Source organism: Xenopus tropicalis, chromosome 1 (genome assembly GCF_000004195.4).
Source record: "Xenopus tropicalis strain Nigerian chromosome 1, UCB_Xtro_10.0, whole genome shotgun sequence".
Classification (NCBI taxonomy): Eukaryota; Metazoa; Chordata; class Amphibia; order Anura; family Pipidae; genus Xenopus; species Xenopus tropicalis.
Genome location: NC_030677.2, coordinates 182,666,759 through 182,688,929, shown reverse-complemented (window position 1 = coordinate 182,688,929; position 22,171 = coordinate 182,666,759). Strand labels below are relative to the sequence as shown.

General features: G+C 39.8%; 1 protein-coding gene across 1 annotated transcript in view; it reads right to left on the bottom strand.

Moving 5' to 3' along the window:
- mccc2 (methylcrotonoyl-CoA carboxylase 2) overlaps window positions 1-21,795 on the bottom strand; it is a 37,728-nt gene extending 15,933 nt beyond the window's left edge. The window contains exons 1-12 of the mRNA NM_001030485.1: window positions 21,610-21,795; window positions 20,136-20,202; window positions 17,355-17,439; window positions 15,000-15,101; window positions 13,158-13,285; window positions 12,281-12,393; window positions 11,518-11,631; window positions 8,895-8,959; window positions 6,716-6,815; window positions 5,349-5,444; window positions 4,537-4,609; window positions 3,495-3,571 (exon numbers count right to left, since the gene is read on the bottom strand). Of these exons, the coding sequence (NP_001025656.1) occupies window positions 3,495-3,571; window positions 4,537-4,609; window positions 5,349-5,444; window positions 6,716-6,815; window positions 8,895-8,959; window positions 11,518-11,631; window positions 12,281-12,393; window positions 13,158-13,285; window positions 15,000-15,101; window positions 17,355-17,439; window positions 20,136-20,202; window positions 21,610-21,741 (1,152 nt within the window). The 5' untranslated portion in view covers window positions 21,742-21,795. The remainder of the gene's footprint in view (window positions 1-3,494; window positions 3,572-4,536; window positions 4,610-5,348; window positions 5,445-6,715; window positions 6,816-8,894; window positions 8,960-11,517; window positions 11,632-12,280; window positions 12,394-13,157; window positions 13,286-14,999; window positions 15,102-17,354; window positions 17,440-20,135; window positions 20,203-21,609) is intronic.
- Window positions 21,796-22,171: the final 376 nt, after the last annotated feature.

Sequence of the window (22,171 nt, the reverse complement as noted above, 5' to 3'; positions counted from 1 at the left end):
TAGACTCCATTCTAAAGGAGAAGAAGTTCTATTGGCAGAAAATAGGAAGCCATTTTGGCATTTTACTGCCAATAGATTTGCCACATTAGTGCCACCTAGAACACTATATTCATTCTGCAGAAAGTTTTATCATACCCGAGTAAAGATGCCTAGAAGCTTTCTCTGTTTTAGATTGCAGCTGCCATTTTAGCTTGGTCTTCGTAGCTTCCTGCTTGCAGCTTTGCAGTTATAGCTCAGATTACACATTGTTAAGGGTGGGGGAGTAAGTTTTATGAATTCTTTTGGGAGGGAGGAGCAGGAGAATGGAGAGAGGAGAGAACTGCACATACTCTGGCCCCAAGAATGAAGGATTTTTCTGAGAGAGGAAGTCAGATACCCTAAGAACATGTTTACAAAATAGGAGACAGGAAATCCTGTGTTTCTATTGATAGAGGACTCCGTTCTGATAAATCTCACTTAGTTTTTACCTTTCCTTCTCCTTTAATCAAATATTTCAATATTGTACCTTGTACTTGAACCCAACTATGCTGCATGAACCCGTTATTGGTGGCAAAACAACTCTACTATTTTTTTACGCTTAAAATGATTTTTAGTAGCCTTAAGGTATAGAGATCTAAATTATGGAAAGACCCCCTTATCCTAAAAACCCAGGTCCTGAGAATTCTGAAATAGGTCCCATACCTGTAAGGTTTTTGATACATCAGACAACAGTCATCATCTAATGAGGAGGTTTAAGGCCTGCTGTATACTAAAACAATTATGGTTAGAGGTGTTAATTGAAGGCAAATATCATCAAATTGATTGTATGTTGATAAATATCTGTAAATATATTTATTTTATGATTGGAAGTTCTTTTGGGCAGTGCCCCCTTTTCCTCTTATATATACCTACTTTATTACCTGCCTTCAATGGAACAACTGAATTAATACTCTGTTGGGTGTAAATCGCCTCTTCTGTCCCCCCTGCAGGCTTACTGCCACCTACAGGAGTAAACCACTTGTTTTGCTGAGGGGGAAGCCAATATCAGATTCCCCCCATGCTGCCATGCCTCTCGTTTTTATAGAGCTAATTACACACAACGCTGTGCAACTAAAAGACTAAGATTATGGAGTTACTATCCAAATCTGACTTGTGGCTTTGCCTCCATACAATGGTCTGCCCTAGGATTCAGGCTGCCAGGGCACATTAGAAACTAAAAATTGAAACATTTACGTAGGACTGGAATAAAATTATCTGTCAAAACACAAAGGCATAGGTACACAAGAGGGTGTACATTTAGGCACTTCGAGTGCCATGTTTTTAAACAGTCCAATAACGCAGCACCAAAGCCACCCCCCCAACTGCTTTCTAAGGATAACATAACAATAATTCAGCAGTAGTTATGCTGAAGGGCTATGTTTGACAATGATCATCAGATGTTCAATTATTATACATTCTAAAAATGGTTTGGGACCAATATGTCAAGGGTACATTGCTTTGGAAGAAATCTGTACTTCTGTAGGCACACACAATGACTTTCCTGTTGCCATGGCTTAGGTCTCAAGGGCTTCTTCCTCACATTATATTGCAATTTAATAAGACCAGTTGAGAGATGAAGACTAGCCAGTGACAACGCAACAAAGCAAATGCGATATTGACTTTGAGCACAATGTTGCCCACTTATTGGGTTCAGTATCTGTAATGAACAGCTGTCCCCTGTACACTACTCTGCTCCTTCAGAGCATATTCAATTTCAGACTCTTTCTGTGACAATGAAAAATGCCTTTGTCACTTGCATGTTCCCCCCCATCCATTCTATTCACTTCCAGCTTGCCTTCTTATGATTCAATCGGCTCTGGATAAAATGGCCACAGGAGCTTTAACCCAGCATTTACACAAAGGCTATTTCAGAATGGTTAATGGGCCGCTACAACACCTTCCTATTTTAGTTTGCTTTTGTGTATATCTAATAAAAACATTAAATGTTAAGTGTGAATTTATTTTACTTTTGCTTGGCTAGGTTTCCACTGTGTTTGAGACTGACTAGCTACAGGCTATGTCCAACAGTGTTACAATCCCATAACATGAAGTCAGGGGGTCACAGACCTGCAGTACAAGAGTATTGTCTGGCATCATTAGGTACGTGGCCACAAAATTAACCCATAAATGGCGATGACCTATGCCCTGTCATTGCCTGTATAGACACACTATTAAGCTGTATCAGCACAGGTATTCCCTTGAACACAGAGAAATCTAAGCATACTGTTCCTTTAATGGTGAACAAAAGCTTAAAGTAGGCCAGGAATGCTGTACATTATGCTGTACCAGCCCAAAGAAGGCACAGTCATTAACCACTGAAGATCTGTGCTCCAAAGGGACTGACTCACAATATACTACATATATTCAATATAAAAGTTACAATACAAGGCTTTTTAGTAATTAATTCATATTGTCAGTAAATGGCAGCTCAAAAACAGCTGCAACTTGCATCAGTTTAATAATCAGTCCTGTAGCTCCAGCTTCTATGAAAGACAAACCATTTCCTGCTTGATGATTGCAATGACCCCTTAGCTTATCTTCTCAACAGCTACCCAGAGCGCACTGAGCATGTGCAGTGTCACTGACACTTCAAATAAAATACAAGATGGGTGATATCCCAGGCATAACTTTGTAGACATGGATTATTACTGTTATTGGGCTGCTGAACCTTTAGACTGGTGCAGTAAGTACAGGTATAGAACCCATTATCCAGAATGTTCGTGACCTGGGGTTTTCTGGATAAGGGGTCTTTCCGTAATTTGGATCACCTACCTAAAGTCTGCTAAAAACATTATTTAAACAGTAATTAAACCCAATAGGATTGTTTTGCCTCCAATAAGGGGTAATTATATCTTAGTTGGGATCAAGTACAGGTACTGTTTTATTATTACAGAGAAAAGGAAATAATTTTTAAAAATGTGAATTATTTGATTAAAATGTCTATGGGAGATTCCAGATTGGAACTTTCTGGATAATGGGTTTCTGGATAAGGGGTCTAATACCTCTACGGCATTTCTATCCAGATTCATTTTTAGGATTTAATTTTTAGGTTGAATCCTATGTTTTTATCTGACTATCCCTTTAGGTGGGCTTTCTCAATCATTCTCAGTGGCACATCAGTGGCACATTCCAAATACGTTTTAGGATGCATTAATAGATTAGTTAGCTCCAAAAATCAGTAATAAATTACAGTTAATGTATATTAAAAAGAGGATGTGAAGGGCATACTCCAAACTGTATACTTTTTGTAAATGGAAGATTCCTCTTTTCCTTTTTGCACACATCTATCACACTGTAAAAAAAAGTCGCTAAACCCTTTTTCTTTGGCTTGTTTACATAGTTGTGTTATAAAACTTTTTCTTTTCCCAATCGGTTTATGTTGGCAGATACCATTAGGTGATGATTAAGGGAAGATAAGGCAATTACAAGATAATTAAAAGGTGGTGACTCACAGTTCATCCCTTTAGAATACTTGCCTTTTTCGCAGATTCTGAGAAAAGAACTCCATTATTGCCAATAATACCAACTGGATAACCGTATATCCTAGCAAACCCTAGAAACAAAAAGAACTACCTTTTATACATGCAACACAGATACACATAGCAACAGAGCATTTATCATAACATAAAATAGGACTTTTGATTGATCAAAGGCAAACAAATTGCAAACTGTTGTAGAATCACAATCACCAATAAAATTTGTTATAAGGTGAAAAGGTCCTGTAATTTACCAGTGGCACATGTAATAACTAACAAACTGGTATCAACCATGCCCCCATATTTAATAAAAGGCACCAAGTTTGCCCAGTATCAGCAACCAATAAGATATTTGCATTTAAACAGGTGATGAGTAATTTCTACCTGCTGATTGACTGCTATAGGTTACTACTCCTGGGAAAACTTACTTCCTTTTATTACATATGGGCATTTGGTTGATACCAGCTTGTTAGTCAGACCTTAAAGCTCTAATGACTGAGGATGTTGGAAAATGAATGTACTTTTCACTTCACAGTTCATCATAGTGGAAGAGATAAAAAAAGATATTTCTGAAACCCAACAAGAGGATAGTTGCCAACTTATATAATAATATAAAGTAAATATAAAGTAATGAAAGGAAGAACATCAAGTACCGTAGCGTCGGGGATGTCAGTCAAAGCCAAGGCCGAACCCCACAACCCATAATTCCTTTTAGTAGTTACACAGAGGAGGCTGGGGCTAAGTATCTGTTCCTCCCATGCAGTTCATTGTGAAATACTGAAGTTGTAGGGATGAAATGTTACACTATGTCCTTGTTTGATGTTTCTACTAAAACCTCTGTCTATTTCAAGTTTCCAATAAAAAAAATAGAAAGTGCCAATTTTCAGGAGGTATTTTGAGCAGGATGACTGCCTTACAGACCCTGACAACTGGAAAATTGTTGGAATGGCAAAGGTTTCCTACCTTTTATTCTTATCATTTTTTTATAAACACATAAAAAGCCCATTTATTACAAATAGATAAATTGAAAACACTGTTTTACCTGTTATCAGGGTATCTCCATATAATGCCTTAAATTCATCAAATTTGCTTCCATCCACAACCCGAGCAATGACCTAAAAGAAGACCAAAGTCTAACTCAGAAAATTTGCACATCATGTTAAAAAAAACATATTAATTAAATTGCAAAGTTTGAATCAGGTCTGGTAACCACTCAGAAGGCATCAGTAACTGGTCACCGGTTTAAAATCATTTTAATGGTTGCTATGGGAGGCTACACATGGCCCAAATTCTGCGCCTTTTATTACATTACTACTGTAGAGTTAAAGGAAGAATTTATTAAAGAAAGTAAATATACACTTAGCTAGCCCCTGAAACAGTCCAGTGATCTTCTAACCTGACCCAGCAGGCTGTCATTACTTATATATCTGAGAGGGCATGGAAGTGTGTATATATATATATATATATATATATATATATATATAAGCAATGGCAGTCAAAAGGAGGGGGAATTGGAGCACCCTTATATCGGGTGGGGTGATGGACTGAGTTTTGCCTGCCACCCACTTGAAGAGTACTTGCATTTGCTTCTGCATTTCATTGCCTCTAACAGCTAGACAGCAAGCAATGGAAATTTCTTTCTCTGTGCCCATTATTACAAAGTGCCCATGGCTCCCTACTGGACATTCTACACAGAGAACTGAGGGAACATTAGTCACTCTCTTAGGCAATATGAAACGAGGGACCCGCACACCATGAGGAATCTATATTTATTAGGATGATAGGGCAGGTCTCTTCCTATAGAGGGGCTATATTATACCTTCCTGCACCGGTGTATGCTGACGACATAATTACCTCTCGCACATCAACATTTTTTTTCAAGTTAGCACCGACAATTCCATATAATTCATCTGCTGGAAAAACAGGATCTTCTGGCTTCTCCACAGTCACCTAGAAATGATCAAGCAACATAAATCTGCATCCATTTAAAATGTTAACCGGTGACAGGAAAGAAAAGCGCCAATAGAAGATAAATCATTCCAAATCCATCTATTATTATCCCCAGGACATGCTTGTGGCAGCAGCATAGTGTGCAGCACATTCTACTCCCATGTCCCAGCTCTCACACCAAATCACTCTTGCATACTTCATGTCAATCCCCATATCCCCATAAAGTATCATGATACAAAAAATAAAAGTCATCTCCTCCTAGGGGTAACCTTAAAACCACAGTCCCTCAGGGGACTGAAACATAACATGCAATTAAATAATTAGAAGAGGGAGACACCAGGAACACACACAATATACAAAAGTATTAAAACATGTTTATTGTGAGCAATAAATCTATTTCACCAAAATAACCATAAATAACCAGCTGTCTAGAATACTACTTAAAAAAATTACTATATCTAGAATCCAGGTAAAAGAATTGATTTCTGTATCATTATATATACCGTGTATAGACAATAATGAAATGGCGACCAGAGGTAAGGCTATTCATATGTTTTATTGTTAAATGTATCAATTATCTGTTTTCAGCTTAGATTCTAACTTATATAAAAAGTTATAAGAATTAAGAGAGAAATAGCCCCAAAAAACAGTATTTATCATCATACCTTAAGTCTACTAAAAATAATGTAAACATTAAATAAACCCAATATCTAGATATATACAGCTCAGTTATAATCAAGTGCAGGTATGGGACCTGTTATCCAGAATGCTTGAGACCTGGGGCTCTTTCTGTAATTTGGATCTCTATACCTTAAGTCTACTAAAAAAAATCTTTTAAACATTAAATAAATCCAATAGGAAGGATTGCCTTTAATATGGATTTATGCGGCTTAGTTACCCATCAACTGCTGTTTTATTATTACAGAGAAAAATGAATTTTTTTTTTTGTTTATTCATTTTTACATATTTTTTTTTATTTTAAAATGCAGTCTATAGGAGATGGCCTTCCTGTAATTCAAAGCTTTCTGGATAATGGGTTTCAGGATAAGGGGTTTCCGGATAACAGATCCCATACCTGTACAAGGTTCTTTTCTTACTACAGAAAAAAGGAAATTATTTTTAAAATGTTGAATTATTTGAATAAATGGACTCTATGGGAGATGGCTTAGAAATAATACACACTTTCTGAATAATAGGTTTTCAGTAAAGGGATCCCACCTGTACTATCATTAGTCTCATCTGATAACATTGTGATAACCCTCCTGACTTACATCTAAGTTTTTGTTGTAGTTCAAGCTTCTCACGGCTTTCCGAGCAAGATGAAGAGCATGATTATCATCCAAGGCGTAATGATCCGTCACTCCAGACTTCCTAACAACACAAAAGTGTTCAGAGTCAAAGAACTTTATTTCAGGTAAATTAGACATTAGTACAGCAAGGATACTATAACTAAAATGGTTACCTGTATATAAAATCCTAACTATATAAACCATAGATACAGAAGTCTGAGGGATTATGCATTCTGGCACAGAATTGGGGGAAAAAGGCATGACTATTGCACTAATGTCTTTTTTTGCTATATTATGCCTATATTAGTTCTGTGTAGAATCTTAGGGTCATTTACTGACAAGCTCTGATGCTGTGGGGAAAATGATAATGGCACATATTTCACCCATGCCACAAATACATATATACTTTTAAAACTACAGCCACTGCCCCAACATTTATACAAATACATAAAGACGCAGGAGCCTCTCCTATGCCAGAGGTAATATTGCAAGGTCCAGTTGGCTCACACATCACAGATGTTGCTTCAGATCACAACTTCCATTAATACAGCTGCACTAGAGCTTAACCTCATTTACAGAACCAGCTATATTTTCAATATGTAAATTTTACATGACGTGAAAAAAAAACAAACACTCACATTGGGGCCCAGTTTTTTTGCCACTGCTCATGAACAAAGGTTCAGTCAGCATTATCATCTACATTGTCTTATGGTGCTTCCTACTATAAGCAGACTTTCATTTTTAGTTAATACCTGCTCTGTAGAACATACAATCTTTTTTTTTTTCATGCATGGAAAGCAACAAGGTTCAATGCAGCCTTTTGAAATGTTAAGAAACACTGCCAACAATTGAGTAGCAATTGCTATAAAAAAATCTGATTGACACAAATAAAAAACAAACAAATCAAGGGGCAGCCTTCTCCTACACACAAAGGAAATTCCATATATGAACACTAGGCCAGAGGGCAAATCACAGCTGCATAGGCTGAAGGTTTCTATAGTAAATTACCTTACGCAGCTGCTGAAAGAATAGAATCCTTCTATAATTTAATTTACTAGCTGAGATTTCAGGAATGAGTCAGCCACTGCTCTATACAGAAAGCAACGCTTGCAATAACGAAAAAAAAGGAGATTAATTAATGGCAAGAATAGTAATAAAATAAAGCAGACAGGGCCCCAGGCGCAAGAAGAATTATGTGACATTAGTTTAGCAGTTTTTGCAGTTTGGTCTTTGTATTCTTAGTTCACTGGCAACCACAGTGCTTGTTTTATGCCCACAATGCATCTGCCGTCAGCTGCACGTGTTGCACCAATATGGATGTAAGTTGCAGCTGTTTGGATTGTTGCAGAGTGCACAGATTGCAATAACAGCATGCTGTGTTTTGTTAAATAAGCAATGCTGTCCCCAATTTTGAAATATTTTTTGATGCATTCCCTTTTCTATTGCTAGACATTATGCAAAATATGATATAATATGCTCTACAAATCCCATGGGTAAGATAAGAATGCACAGATTGCAATAAGGGCATGCTGCATTTAGTTAAACAACGCTGTCCCCAATTTTGAAATGTTTTTTGATGCATTCCCTTTTCTATTGCTACAGTATGCAAAGTATGATAAAATATGCTCGACAAAGCCTGTGGGTAAGCTGGGAAGATAAATAATTCCCCAGAAGGGCTGTATCTGGCCCATGAACCTCTTGCAGGACAGCCCTTTTAATATGCTGCAACCAAGTGACAGCTCTGGAACTAGGGTTAGGCAGAAAAGTACTGCCCAGGGTGCAGCAGTAGGAGGGTGTGCAGGACTGGACTGGTAATAAAAATAGGTCCTGACATTTCTAGTACATAAAGGCCCAAACAGCCTAATCATTTTTGCTTGTCTATGGCATCTTACAGCAGCACCTCTGGCATTTGCAGAATCCACAGTTTGCCAGTCTGGCCTGGGAGGGGGCACTAGGCACACACCTATTCTGCCTGCCTAGCTCTAATTTAGGCCCTTCTTTAACTCTGCCTGAGGCTGCCAGCTGAGGGGCCAAAATAACCCAAACTACCCAATCATAACTTTCTATGTATGGCCACCTTCAAACAGACCTGCAAAGATCGAGTTACACAAAAACAAAAAGTAAGCACAACACTCCTGCTATGTAATACAGTGCATAGTACCTGCAGTGCAGATCTGCCCCACCCAGGTCTTCTGCTGACACCTCTTCTCCAGTTGCTGCTTTCACCTGCAAATACAAAGAGAATTATAGTTTGGAAAGAAGCAGTCTTTGTAGAGTTGGAAAACCCTGCATACTGCACAGAAAGAAGCCATTCTCATAGTTACACATTGCTTTACATCTGTATAGAACTGGGGGCTCAGAATAACTGAGGAAACAAGAGTTACAGAATAAAAATAGGAATTGGGCCCAATAAGAAGGTGGAAGGATTGTGGCACTAAGCAGTTGCATCTAGGTATATCAAAGGCAAACAATAAAAAAGAGGCAATGTACTTTATTAGAGACATACAATATCTCCCAAAATAAAGGAAGCACTGGCATATCTGTTGCTGTACAGTGTTGCACTTCATGTGAAACCAACGTATGGGCATGAATGGCAACAACAGAGTCATTTGCATCTATAGTTATTGCCAAGTTATGCCTCTTTCTGGAGACTTTTATGCAAGCACCTCCAAGACACTGTTCATTGTGCCACAAAAGCAATCTGAGAAGTCTGCAATTCTTCCCTGATGTGCCGCAACAATCCTCACCCTTCGATGGTCATTTAGGGGCCTTCCACAGGCCGTAACTTACTGTAAGGATAGTTGGGTATGTAAGTACCCACTCAGCATTTCCTTTTAAAACACATCTATAAAGTTATAAAAGAAAGGGGCAGATTTATAAAAGACTGAACCCGGGGGTCAAGAGAGAATCCAGCTAGTTTGATATTTTTTTTTTTTTTTGGAAGATACTTCTTTCAATCCATCAGAATGTGTTTGATTTATTTGGGCAGTGAAATACCATTCTGTTTAATGGGATGGCAGCACTCTGTGCAGCTCACCTGCAGCACAAAACACTAACACCTGCCCAAAGCCTTACTCCCTGGTGTAAATCTTCCTATTGCAAAAAAAAAAGTAGATGTTAAACAGGAAAGTATCAGTAATGGTTTACAGACTGGCAGAGGCTGCGGGGGCTGCTGCTGCTTTCTAAAGTAGCAAGTCCGATGCCACATGCCAGGGTTTAGGGGGCCTCCATCAGATAATGCAATACCATAAAAGGTACCATAGACTGTTTTTGCTGCCCCGGCCACCTGTTGCACACTCACCTTGCCCCATGGCAGGAGCAGCCCTGCAGATTGAGGTTTATATTGCACTTTGCAGTAGGCCTCATCCCCTCCACCCCAGCGGGACAATTCCAATACAAAGATTAATGTACATTATAAGTTACCTGCCATACGGTCTTTATTAGCATGATCTCTTTTTCCTCACATTAAATTGAACTACATGCAAAAATCAATGTTTCCCTGACCTTATGTCCTGCCTGTGTCCCTGGAGCACAGTCCAATGCAAAGCAGAAGCCAGTTGTCAGCGTACAAAGTACGGTTTAATTAACACTTGAAAACAAATCTTAATACGAAATGAGTTGTTAATGGATTTGTTTATAACAAATTAATCATTCTAAAGACAAACGATTCTCTGTGTAATCTGCAAGCTTGTTTGGCTTTTAGAATGTTAAAATAAAACAACTCATTAGTATGAGTAGATTACTAGACAATAATTACTGGAGATGTGTCAGATCCATCCAGACAGGGTTATGTACGACACATCATAGGCACAGGGATGTCACTGACAAAGAGTCAATGTACCACTGGCTGGATGGGACATTAGTATGGCACAGTCACCTTCTTGGGGTAAAAAAACATCCCTCCTATGTCTGACTGTCTATCATTTATATTAATAATCATACCAGATGCTATTTTTACCAGCCATATGATAAAGTACCAGCAAGGTATAAGAAACTGCAAATGTGCAGAAGTTAAATGGCCTACAAGCCACATAGGAAAAAGAATAATTCTGAAATCAAATCTAGGCAGTTTCCCAAAATGCCATTAACCTTACACACTCCATTACAAAGAACAAGAAGCCACACCAACAATTTTATGTATAGATGTAAAGTAATGCACACTATTACAAAGACTCTTGAAAAAGAAATATCCAGAATAATTGCCATTTTAATGTCACAAATTTGTCATATCCCCAGTGTTATATATCATAGTGGCACCTAAAGTAAGATCTAAATCCAATTTGTGTTATATAAAGGGATTGGATACTAATAAGAATACCATAAATAACTACCAAAATCAACAAAATTAATTAAAAGAATCCATTTACAACTTGAAGACAATGTAACCAAATCCAGAAGGGTTAAGATATCCAGATACCAGGAGCTTTCCAGCTTCCCATGCAAGGCATTAAGTGCAGAGCAACAGATCAATGGTCACTAAAAATAATGAGGAGTGTGTGTATGAAGGGAACTGCTTGTAAGTTACTATAGAATTTTGAATGCTACAACCTAACAAGGATAGTAATTTGTTACATTTTACTATTTCTCCCTCAAAAAATCCTCTTTTATACATCATTTTAACAATTACTTGCAATCAAAACGTATAAGGGCTATTGCCTTTATATCAGAAACTCATTTATTCATTTTGCTTTGTTATAATGTTTTTACTATAAAACTTCCTATATATATATATATATAAGCCATGGGCATGTTTTGTCTGGCAACTCTATACCACGGCTACTTACCAATGGTGGGCCACCCAGGAAAATGGTTCCTTGTTTGCGAACAATTATACTTTCATCAGCCATAGCTGGGACATAAGCTCCACCAGCCGTACAAGATCCCATAACCACTGCAATCTACAAACAGAAGAAATCTTTAAAATTAACAACTATTATAAAGTGAAACATATATGGACAATAGACTTAACATTCTTTAACTTCCTTCCCTGCTTCTCTCTCTCTAGTGGCTACCAATCGAAACAAGGACAACCCTCACTCTTTCTCTCCACATAATGTTTCTAACATCTTGTGTCTCCTCTAAAAATGATAAATTTAGGTACAGGTACTGCTGTAAGTAGTTACAATAGAACTAAAATGGAATATTCACAATATATTTGTGGTTTCCTCCTGATTGTTTTGTTTTTAACATCCCTATAAAGTACAGCTACATAAGAATGAAGAGAAGAAAAAATATCAAAGATACGTATTACGCAATTACTGTATATTCCAAGGGACAAAATAACTAGTGGGTAAAGAGAAGCCAAAAATGTCAATAGCAAAATAAGCTCCACCCTTCAGGAGGCAGGACACTTGACTTAAGCAAAAGGGGCATGCCAGAGCTGCTATTGCTTTAACCCCTAGCACTACCCATCTGCCAATTATTCCTAAGTGTCCTGTATCAAGGAGGACAAACTCAGACAGCAGACCTGCAGTGTACTAGAAAGAAATGCAAGTCCTAAAGTTTCCAGCAATAAAAAGACACAACCAAGCAGGCACAGTCCCGTACTTGAGAAATTCCTTGAGAAGACATTCTTGCTTGGTTGTAAAAAATGCGTCCAAAATGATCCCGATCAGGAAAAACTTCTGCTTGTCGGGGGAGATTAGCTCCTCCAGAGTCCACTGGAAAAGAAATACATATAATATATCATTAGTGCAACTTACTTCATTGTGCTCCAAAACTGATCAATAAATTTAGTGCTGCTGTAAGATCGTACACATATCCAATAAAGGTTTTCAAAATGATAACTGGGTACAGACTTACTAAAAAAAGGTCATTACAGAAACCATGTTTATAAAGCAAGGTGAACAATACAATATATAGAGAATAATGTAAAAAATGTAATCATAGTATAAGTTAACAAGGCGTTCCATGGTGGTTTCTAATATCCTCATATTTTATAACATGGGGTACATTAATGTATATATTTAGTGAGTCATATGCCTCAATGATATCACTAAGCACAGATTATAACTGATTACATCACTGATTACAAGCACTGTTTCTAAGGACATAATTTAAAAGCTATTTATAGCTCTTGTCTATTATATGAAGGTATTCAGGCATTACAAAGCCAATATTAAAGTGAAAAAAATTCACTGATAACACAAGGATGTAAATAAACTTAAGCACTACACAGAATGAGGGAATGCCATAAAAGTCTTTAACAATAATAAATGATGTGAACAATGATCTGTCCTTTGTGCGAATCTAGAACAGGTTTTTTTATAATTTGAACTAAAACAATAACTTAATTTGCACAATTACATTCTCCTGTATAATAAAGGTCTAAGAAATTTTTGTTCTTAGTCATACAAGTATTTAGTTATCCCTGTTTATGACTTAATATGTTTTAAAATAGCTTTTATAAGTGAAAAGTGATTACCTAAGTATACACAAGGGAGATTATTCTGCATTGCAATTTCTTGTGCTCGGAGATGTTTCTTCACAGTAATTGGGTAGTAAGATCCACCTTTCACTGTTGCATCATTAGCTACAATGAGACACTCTACCCTGTGAATAAAAAAAACAAAAACACGTAAAAGTCTAGAACTGGATCATACCAACCATTTTAATAATGCCACGTTATATCAGTCCTACCCAGTGCAAGTAAGAATTCTAATATATGCAAGTATGCACCTTTTTCATAATATAATAGGCAATTAGAAGTCAGTTAGGAGTTACACAAGTCCAGTGCTTTTATGGTGGCCAACGTGACTTCTAAAACCCTCATATTTTTAGACGGGTAGATTATTTCTTATGGTATGCAAGTTGACAAGTAATATTAGATCAATTTTTAAACAGTGACATCACTAATCACCTTTTGTAAAAGTATTTTTGTACAGCGCTAATATTGCCTGGTTAGTTTTAATCAGACTCTCAGATTAATAAAATACTATTTTTTATACATTCATTAAAACCAATTAGGATATACCAAACATATAAGTATATTACAAATATAGTGAATTGTGCAGGCAGGCCTATATATTGTATCACACCGATTTTGCCTACTCACATCATTTCCACAGTTCTGGACAGCTTGAAGTATGTGGCCATATTTGATACACGAATATCCAATGAAAATTGTGCCAGTTTTAACACAGTTTCCTTAATTATAACAAACCCAATTAAGAAATGGCGTTGAAACTGGCACTTTTGTGTCTAGCAATGTCCTATAAATCTATTGTTAGTATTATAGTGTAGATTATATCAGTTTGGGCAATGTCATACCGCTGTTGAAAGGAATACTGTCATGGAAAACCGTTTTCTTTCAAAACACATCACTTAATGCAAAATCCTGCATTGTAATTCATTTTTCAAAAACACAGCCATGTGACTTGTGCTCTGATAAATTTCAGTCGCAGTACTGCTGCTGAGCTGCAAGTTGGAGTGATATCCCCCACCCTCCCAGCAGCCGATCAGCAGAACAATGGGAAAGGAGCAAGATAGCAGCTCCCAGTAGGTATCAGAATAGCACTCAATAGTAAGAAATCCAAGTCCGGCTTGGGACCCCTCCAGTTACATGGGAGCAGGAGAAACAATTGGTTAGCTGAAAGCAGTTCTAATGTGTAGTGCTAGCTCCTCCTGAAAGTTCAAACTCAGGCACAATGCACTGAGATGGCACCTACACACCAATATTACAGCTAAAAAAATACATTTGTTGGTTCAAGAATAAAACTTTAAATGGTAGAGTGAATTATTTGCTATGTAAACATTGTAATTTAGAAAAAAAAGTACCCCATAAAAATCATGACAGTTATCCCTTTAAAGATTTTAAGTATCAAAAACACTAGAGGATGCAGCTTTTAGATCTTTTGCTTCAATCCATTATACTTATAGTTGAACACTTTCTTTTTATTTTATTTTTTTAAAGTTGTTAATGACTTTTTATATTATATTGAAATTCTGCAACAATTTCGGGCAAATATTTTTCTATTCTCAGTCCATAAACTGAGAAATGCCAAGAAGAGATTTATACCGCAAAGATGAGATTTTGCAGAAGACTGCTAATCCGACTGTTGGCCCTGGGAGTCACTAACATCTGATCATTGGCTTCTCGGGAGTAACTTATATAGGGGCATTTTTGGCAGATGTTTAAGCCAAATGTTATTTCAGGGCCTTTGTTTTAAACATTGAGGAGAGGTATCTGTCATTCCTCAGCCGCCTGAAATACGCTGGCAGGAATCAGCTTTGTGTGCCATTAGCCTAAGGGCTCTCATACACTTACCCAGACACCCGCCCAATGCCAGAAATAATGCCGCCAGCAGGTACCTCCTCATTACCATACAACTGGTAACCAGCAAACTGAGAAAACTCCAGGAAGGCTGATCTGAAAACGAATGTGACACTTTAAAACTTGCTGCCTGATACAAAAAATATATTGAACATAAATATATATTTAATAACCTATATATGTGGTTTATCTTTAAATGAACTTTTGGGGGCTGATTTACTAATCCACGATTTCGAATGAGAAAAATTCGGATTGGAAATGAACATTTTGCGACTTTTTCATATATTTTGCGATTTTTTTGTCGCCGTTACAACCTTTTCGTAAATTGACGCAACTTTTTCGTAGCCATTATGACTTTTCAACTTTTTCGTAGCAGTTACGATTTGCTCGTATAGTGTCGCGATTTTTTCGTACTGATCGCTCGTAAACAGCAGGTAAAACTTTGCATGGATTTTGGAAGCCTCCCATAGGACTCAACTGCACTCTGCAGCTCCAACCCGGCCCAAGGAAAGTCTCCCATAGGTCTCAATGGCACTCTGCAGCTCCAACCCGGCCCAAGGAAAGTCTCCCATAGGTCTCAATGGCACTCTGCAGCTCCAACCCAGCCCAAGGTAAGTCTCCCATAGGGCTCAATGGCACTCTGCAGCTCCAACCCGGCCCAAGGAAAGTCTCCCATAGGAATCAATGGCACTCTGCAGCTCCAACCTGGCCCAAGAAAAGCCTCCCATAGGGCTCAATGGCACTCTGCAGCTCCAACCCGGCCCAAGAAAAGCCTCCCATAGGGCTCAATGGCACTCTGCAGCTCCAACCTGGCCCAAGGAAAGTCTCCCATAGGGCTCAATGGCACTCTGCAGCTCCAACCCGGCCCAAGGAAACTCTCCCATAGGGCTCAATGGCACTCTGCAGCTCCAACCTGGCCCAAGGAAAGTCTCCCATAGGGCTCAATGGCACTCTGCAGCTCCAACCCGGCCCAAGGAAACTCTCCCATAGGGCTCAATGGCACTCTGCAGCTCCAACCCGGCCCAAGGAAAGTCTCCCATAGGGCTCAATGGCACTCTGCAGCTCCAACCTGGCCCAAGGAAAGTCACGATACTGAAGCTTGAATTAATCCGAAACTTTCGTACTCGCCGAGATGGCTACGAAAAAGTCGCAACAATTCACGCAAGTCGTAACGCTACGAAAAAGTCGCAACAATTTACGAAAAAGTCGTGACAATTTACGAAAAAAACGCAAAATACCGATCATTACGAAAAAAACGCATTTGGACGTTCGTGGATTAGTAAATGTGCCCCTGAGTATAATTTAGACCTTCATATTCTAAAGCTATTTGCAGTTGGTTTTCATTTTTTATGGTTTGCGAATATTTTAGCAGCTCTCGAGTGTGGAATTTCAGCAGCTAGCTGGTTGCTAGGGTCCAGTCTATACTAACAACCTGGTAGTGGTTTGAGAGACTGGAATATCAATAGCAGGAGGCCTTAATAAAAAGAAAGTATAAATTAACAATAAAATTGTAGCCACACAGCGCAATAGTTTTTGGCTGTCGGGGTCAGTGAACCCAATTTGAAGGCTGGAAAGAAGTAGAAGAACGACAAAAAAATTAAAGCTATTAAAAGTTACAATAAAAAATAAAGACATACTGAAAAACTGCCAAGAACAGGAAATTCTATAACATATTAAAATTGACAACCCTTTAAAGAAAAATTATTTTTAAATGAGATCTGGAAAAGTGTTATCATATTGTTAATGATAACAAATGGTAAGGGTCATTACAAACAGCGCTGTGTGCAAAGTGCAATTTTCTGGATGTAAATCATTTCTTTTTTTTTTTTTACCTATAATGCTTTTTATCCCACAATTCCATCATATTAACTGTGTTGGTAGAAATCACAATCGGTTCTTTAAACACATAAGGGTCCAATATGCAATAGAAATTACTGCACTTTTCTGTTACCCAGTTCCTAAAACGGTAGTTTACCTTTAACTTAACTTTTAGTATATTAAAGAAAGCCTTGGAAACTTTTGAAAATTATCTTTTCAATCAGACCTTCTTCTGCTGATCTTTCTGTCTTTCATTCACACAACTGCCTTGTTGCTAGGATAGATTGTACCCTAGCAACCAAATAGCTGCTGACATTTCTAACTGGGAGCTACTAAACAAACAGAGGGGTTATAAAAATACATGACTGTTGTTAGGACAATTTAAAGAGCACTTGCACTTTAATCTTGTTTAACTTTATTGGGACCACTATAGGAGGGTTTTTTGCACTATTATGACAAAAAAAGAGAACATGTAAAGGAACAAACAGGAACTGAAATAACCCAGTAACTTTGAAAAGTAAAAATTCATACCCTGGATCAATAAGCCTATCGATTCGTTCTCTGGGTAACAGTTTCCCTCTTGAAGTATGAAGTGCTCTGGCCTTATCCCCTCCTCCTGCAAATGGGAAAAAATAAAGAAGATATTTTGTCAATCACTGTTTGAAGTTTCAGAATATTTGAAAAAGAAAAACTCATAGAACCAAAATGGAAGTTAGCCTGGGATCCTTAAAGGAACACTGCCATGCCTACGAGGTATAGGATCTATTATCTAGCTCAGTGCTGTCCAACTTCTGTGGTACCGAGGGCCGGAATTTTTCCGACCTACGTGGTGGAGGGCCGATAATGGAAGCCAGTTTTGACCACTCCCCTTTTTGAAACCACACCCACTTGAAACCACACCCATGTTATCACATGACCATACCCATATTAATGGTTGTAGTACAGCAAAAACCTGCCATTCTCTGCCTTCCCTACCCTGCCTGTGTGTGCCATACTCTGCCTTCCCTACCCTGCCTGTGTGTGCCATACTCTGCCTTCCCTACCCTGCCTGTGTGTGCCATACTCTGCCTTCCCTACCCTGCCTGTGTGTGCCATACTCTGCCTTCCCTACCCTGCCTGAGTGCCTGTGTGTGCCATACTCTGCCTCCCCACCCTGCCTGTGTGTGCCATACTCTGCCTTCCCTACCCTGCCTGAATGTGCCATACTTTGACTGTGTGTGCCATTCTTGGCTAGTTTGTGCCATACTTGGCCTGTGTGTGCCATACTCTGCCTGCCCTACCCTGCCTGTGTGTACCATACTCTGCCTTCCCTACCCTGCCTGTGTGTGCCATACTCTGCCTTCCCTACCCTGTCTGAGTGCCTGTGTGTGCCATACTCTGCCTGCCCTACCCTGCCTGTGTGTGCCATACTCTGCCTGTCCTATGCTGACTGTGTGTGCGCCATACTCTGCTTGCCCTGGCACACGCAGGCAGCATACAGTGACACAATGCTCGCACTGCTCCTACAGTCTGTACAATAACTATATATTAAAAAACTTTTTAATTGCAGTACCACCTCAGTATATGTTCTTTTTGTAGTATGCAGGGATTATTTGTGGGTTTCTACTGCTCCTACAGTCTTGTCTGAGGTGTGAACAGGGGAACAATGGGGGTGATTACAGCCTGAGCCTGAGGTGTGAACACTGCAGGGGGTGGAAAATGCAGGGATTAAAAGGTGTGAACAACACAGGGGATTACATATTTAAACAATACAGCCTGATTACAGCCTGAATCTGAGGTGAGAACCATGCAGGGGGGGGGCAGTTAATCTCAGTACTGATACCATTTAAAGCTTACACAAGAGTAAGCCATCAAAGCAGCCAGACAGGTGGGGGGCCACACAGAGGGGGGTCGCGGGCCGCATGTGGCCCGCGGGCCGCCAGTTGGACAGCACTGATCTAGCTGCTTGGGATTTTCAAGCTAAGGGATCTTTTCATAATATGGATCACCATTCATTAAAGGAGTTGTTCACCTTTGAATTAACTTTAAGTATGATGTAGGGAGTAATATTCTGAGACAATTTGCAATTTGTCTTCATTTTTTATTATTTGTAGTTTTTTTAATTATTTGTGAACACACACTCTCTCTTTTAGGTGACAAGACAAAGTTTGTCTTAAAGATTTCACATAGTTAATTGAAAGCATTCCAAAAAAAATTAAAGTTTGTATCTGATGGTCAACCACCTACAAATGAACGATGCATAGTTGTAGCAGTAATTATTGCATAATAAATTCAAATGTATTATTATATAATATGAGAGAGGTTTTCATTACACAGTTTTGTTTATCTCCCTGTCCAAGAACCAAACCAATTGTATTCTACAGATTTGTCCTGTAACCTGCTATGTAAACATGTGCCCTATAGAAAAGTCCTGCATGGGGCCGGGTACCTGTGGGATACCCACAAACCAGTCGGGACTCGGACGGAATCTACTTGATGTCCCAGTCATGCAGGTAACCCACAAATACCCGACCCACTGCAGTGTGGTAAGCATTAAGGGGATAACCACTTAAAATCTACTTTTAGCAATGAAACAAACGACATGCAACGTCACTCCCGCTTGGCGTGACACTTACTGCAGGAGTGGATCGGTGGGCCTGCATGGGTCTAAGAAAGCAGGTAAGTGGGTGCAGGTCAGGCTTAGGGTAAGCGGATATAGGTTGGGCACGCGTCAGAAAAAACAGACCCGCGCAGGTTTCTACCCTATAGCCCAGGGGTCCTCAAACCTTTTAAACAGGGGGCCAGTTCATGGTCCCTTAGACTGTAGGGGGGCCGGACTATAGTCCTCAAACCACGCCCCCCCGCTGCGTCCTCAAACTACGGGCCGCTCCAGCTGCCTGCTCACCCCTCTCAGCTGTGTCCTCAAACTACGGCCCACTCCCTGCTCCCCCCGCTGCATTCTCCTGCTCCCTGCTGCATCCATATATCACATCCCCGCAATGAGGCAGACAGGTAGTAGCCAGGGGTGAGGACACAGCGGGGGCCAGGTAAATTACCTAGGGGGGGCCAGATCCGGCCCATGGGCCATAGTTTGAGGATCCCTGCTATAGCCCTATTCAGCTTGAATAGTGCTACACCACGCATACACAGCAGCTTATTTATATCAACTGCAGTAGTGGTACAGAAGCAAGCACGCCACTATTAGCAACAGTAACAGTACACTGTATTTAAATGCATATTGGATCGTGTAATGAGGCAAGTTATGCAAGTGACCCAATTGGCCAGTAAATGCCTTGGAGGAATTAGCATTGGCATTTCATTGGCAAAACTCACCCAAACGTATCTTTTGAGCTCTCTCTTTGAGTTCTGTCACTAGCGCCTTCATCCTATCGTAGCTTTCCTGTGGAAACAGTTTAAAAACAGTAGTTAAACATCAGGCAAAGAATAAGGATTTGCTGAGTATAAAGAGAGTCCCTGCCTAAGCCCCTGCATTTTGACTGAAAGACACTGTTTGTACCCTTCTGCTAAAATAGTCCTAATGGGTTAATATGATAGAAGTTGCACTAGGTCTGCTAACCTCAAGCAACCAATCCGATGTCTGTGTCAAACAGGAGACCAGTTATTGCTACCTGCTGATTGGTTGATATGGGGTCCTTTTTATTACATTGCAACTTCAGACCTCATTAGACCCTAATTAGCCAGGTGGTATTTGAAGTATGAGGGGTTACTGAGTGTTTTAGAGGATGGCCTGGACTTGCCAGATCCCCAGCATGTGTGTTTTGACACATGTTATGGTCAAGATTCAGCCATTCAGTTTTCATGTAAAAAATAATAGTGATGTTACACTGTCAGAGTATTTGTCAAACTTTGGGCCCCTTAAAAACTCTGAATCTGCCAACACGTGCCTATCTACCTATCAGTGGCACTTCTTAATGACCTTGTGTTATGAGGTGACTTCTCATATGTTTCTTTCATTTTCATTGGAGGAGGCCTCGTGATTTATTCTATGATAACTTTATACAACAGTTCAGCCTGCAGTATGTTAGCTCTACTGGCACTTCATTCAACAGCGGCTTTAGGGTACAAGGGGTTTTGGGAGTTGTAGTTTATGGAGAAGACTACAGGTAAGGCAATTCTAGGTTTCCCATAATACAGATACTTCTTTGCCTTCTGGGAGACAGAGGATGCTGGGAGCTGTAGTTACATATAATAGATGGGGTGCTTTATATATGATATCATAATTCATAATACATATACAATTATAACATAATATTGTTGTAATTTAATCAGATTGCTGTTCAGTACCAGATGGAGGGTGGCAGGTAGCTGGGAAGGGGGGCGGCATTGCAGGAAAAGCTGGGACCCCCACCTACAGGGGGGCTTTAAGAATAGAGAGGTCCAACCTGCAGGACTAGGGAAACAACAGTTGGAGGGCTGCTAGATGGTTGTGCTTGGTTACATATTGCTTATATGTGCTTTGTAACTTACCTACCTCTTCCTCCCTGGGACCCCTGTGATGCTGTGCAAATGCCACCTATGCCCTGCCTGACAGAGAAAGCACTGGGACATGACAGCCCATGGTCACCTTGCTGGAAGCAGCAACCTGCCATTCTAGTCTCCATTCGTGCTGATACAACCCATGGCTGGCGGGGAATGCTGGGAATTGTTAGTCAGTCTCCCGGAGATTAATGGGGCGGGTTAAGGATCCCCATATTCAAGAACAGGTGGTATTTTGGACTATGTCAGCACCTGTAGGCGCAGCGAGCTCCGGGGCAGGCTGCAAGCTGCCAGGCACGGCTGGGCCTACCTGGTAAGCAGGGGAGTTGGAGTCCGGCTTGGTCCCGATAGTGGCCACTTTATCTCCGTGATAGAGTCTGCGGAGACATCCCAAGGAGCCGTGCCTGAGGAGGCCTGCACTGGGCCGCACCGTGTGTAGCATCTCCCCGGTATTACTGAACCCTACTACAAACTGCGATCAACCCTGTTCTCCCGGCCCACAGAAGTCAATGGTAGGACGCGCCGTGGTTATGGCAGGCGGTCTGGGATTGGATGAGGAGACTGCGGCACTCCCACTGCCACAGCCAATGATACTGCAGCCTAACAAAGCGCCCTGAACTAGCTAGCTGAATCGTACGGTGTTCCTTACGTAAATTGCGTAAGTTATCTATAAATTGAGGCTAAAACTTTAACTGCGCTATCTCTAGAAACTTACGTAACTTATGTATCAATGCAAGGACAACGGCAGGCAAGTGAAAACTCCACTGACCCCCAATGAAGTGGCTTATTATCTCCCTCACTAAGGGGTTTATTAGCAGCTCCCCTAATAGAAGATAAATCTTTGATCAGTATCATGCGGTCCATTATTGGGG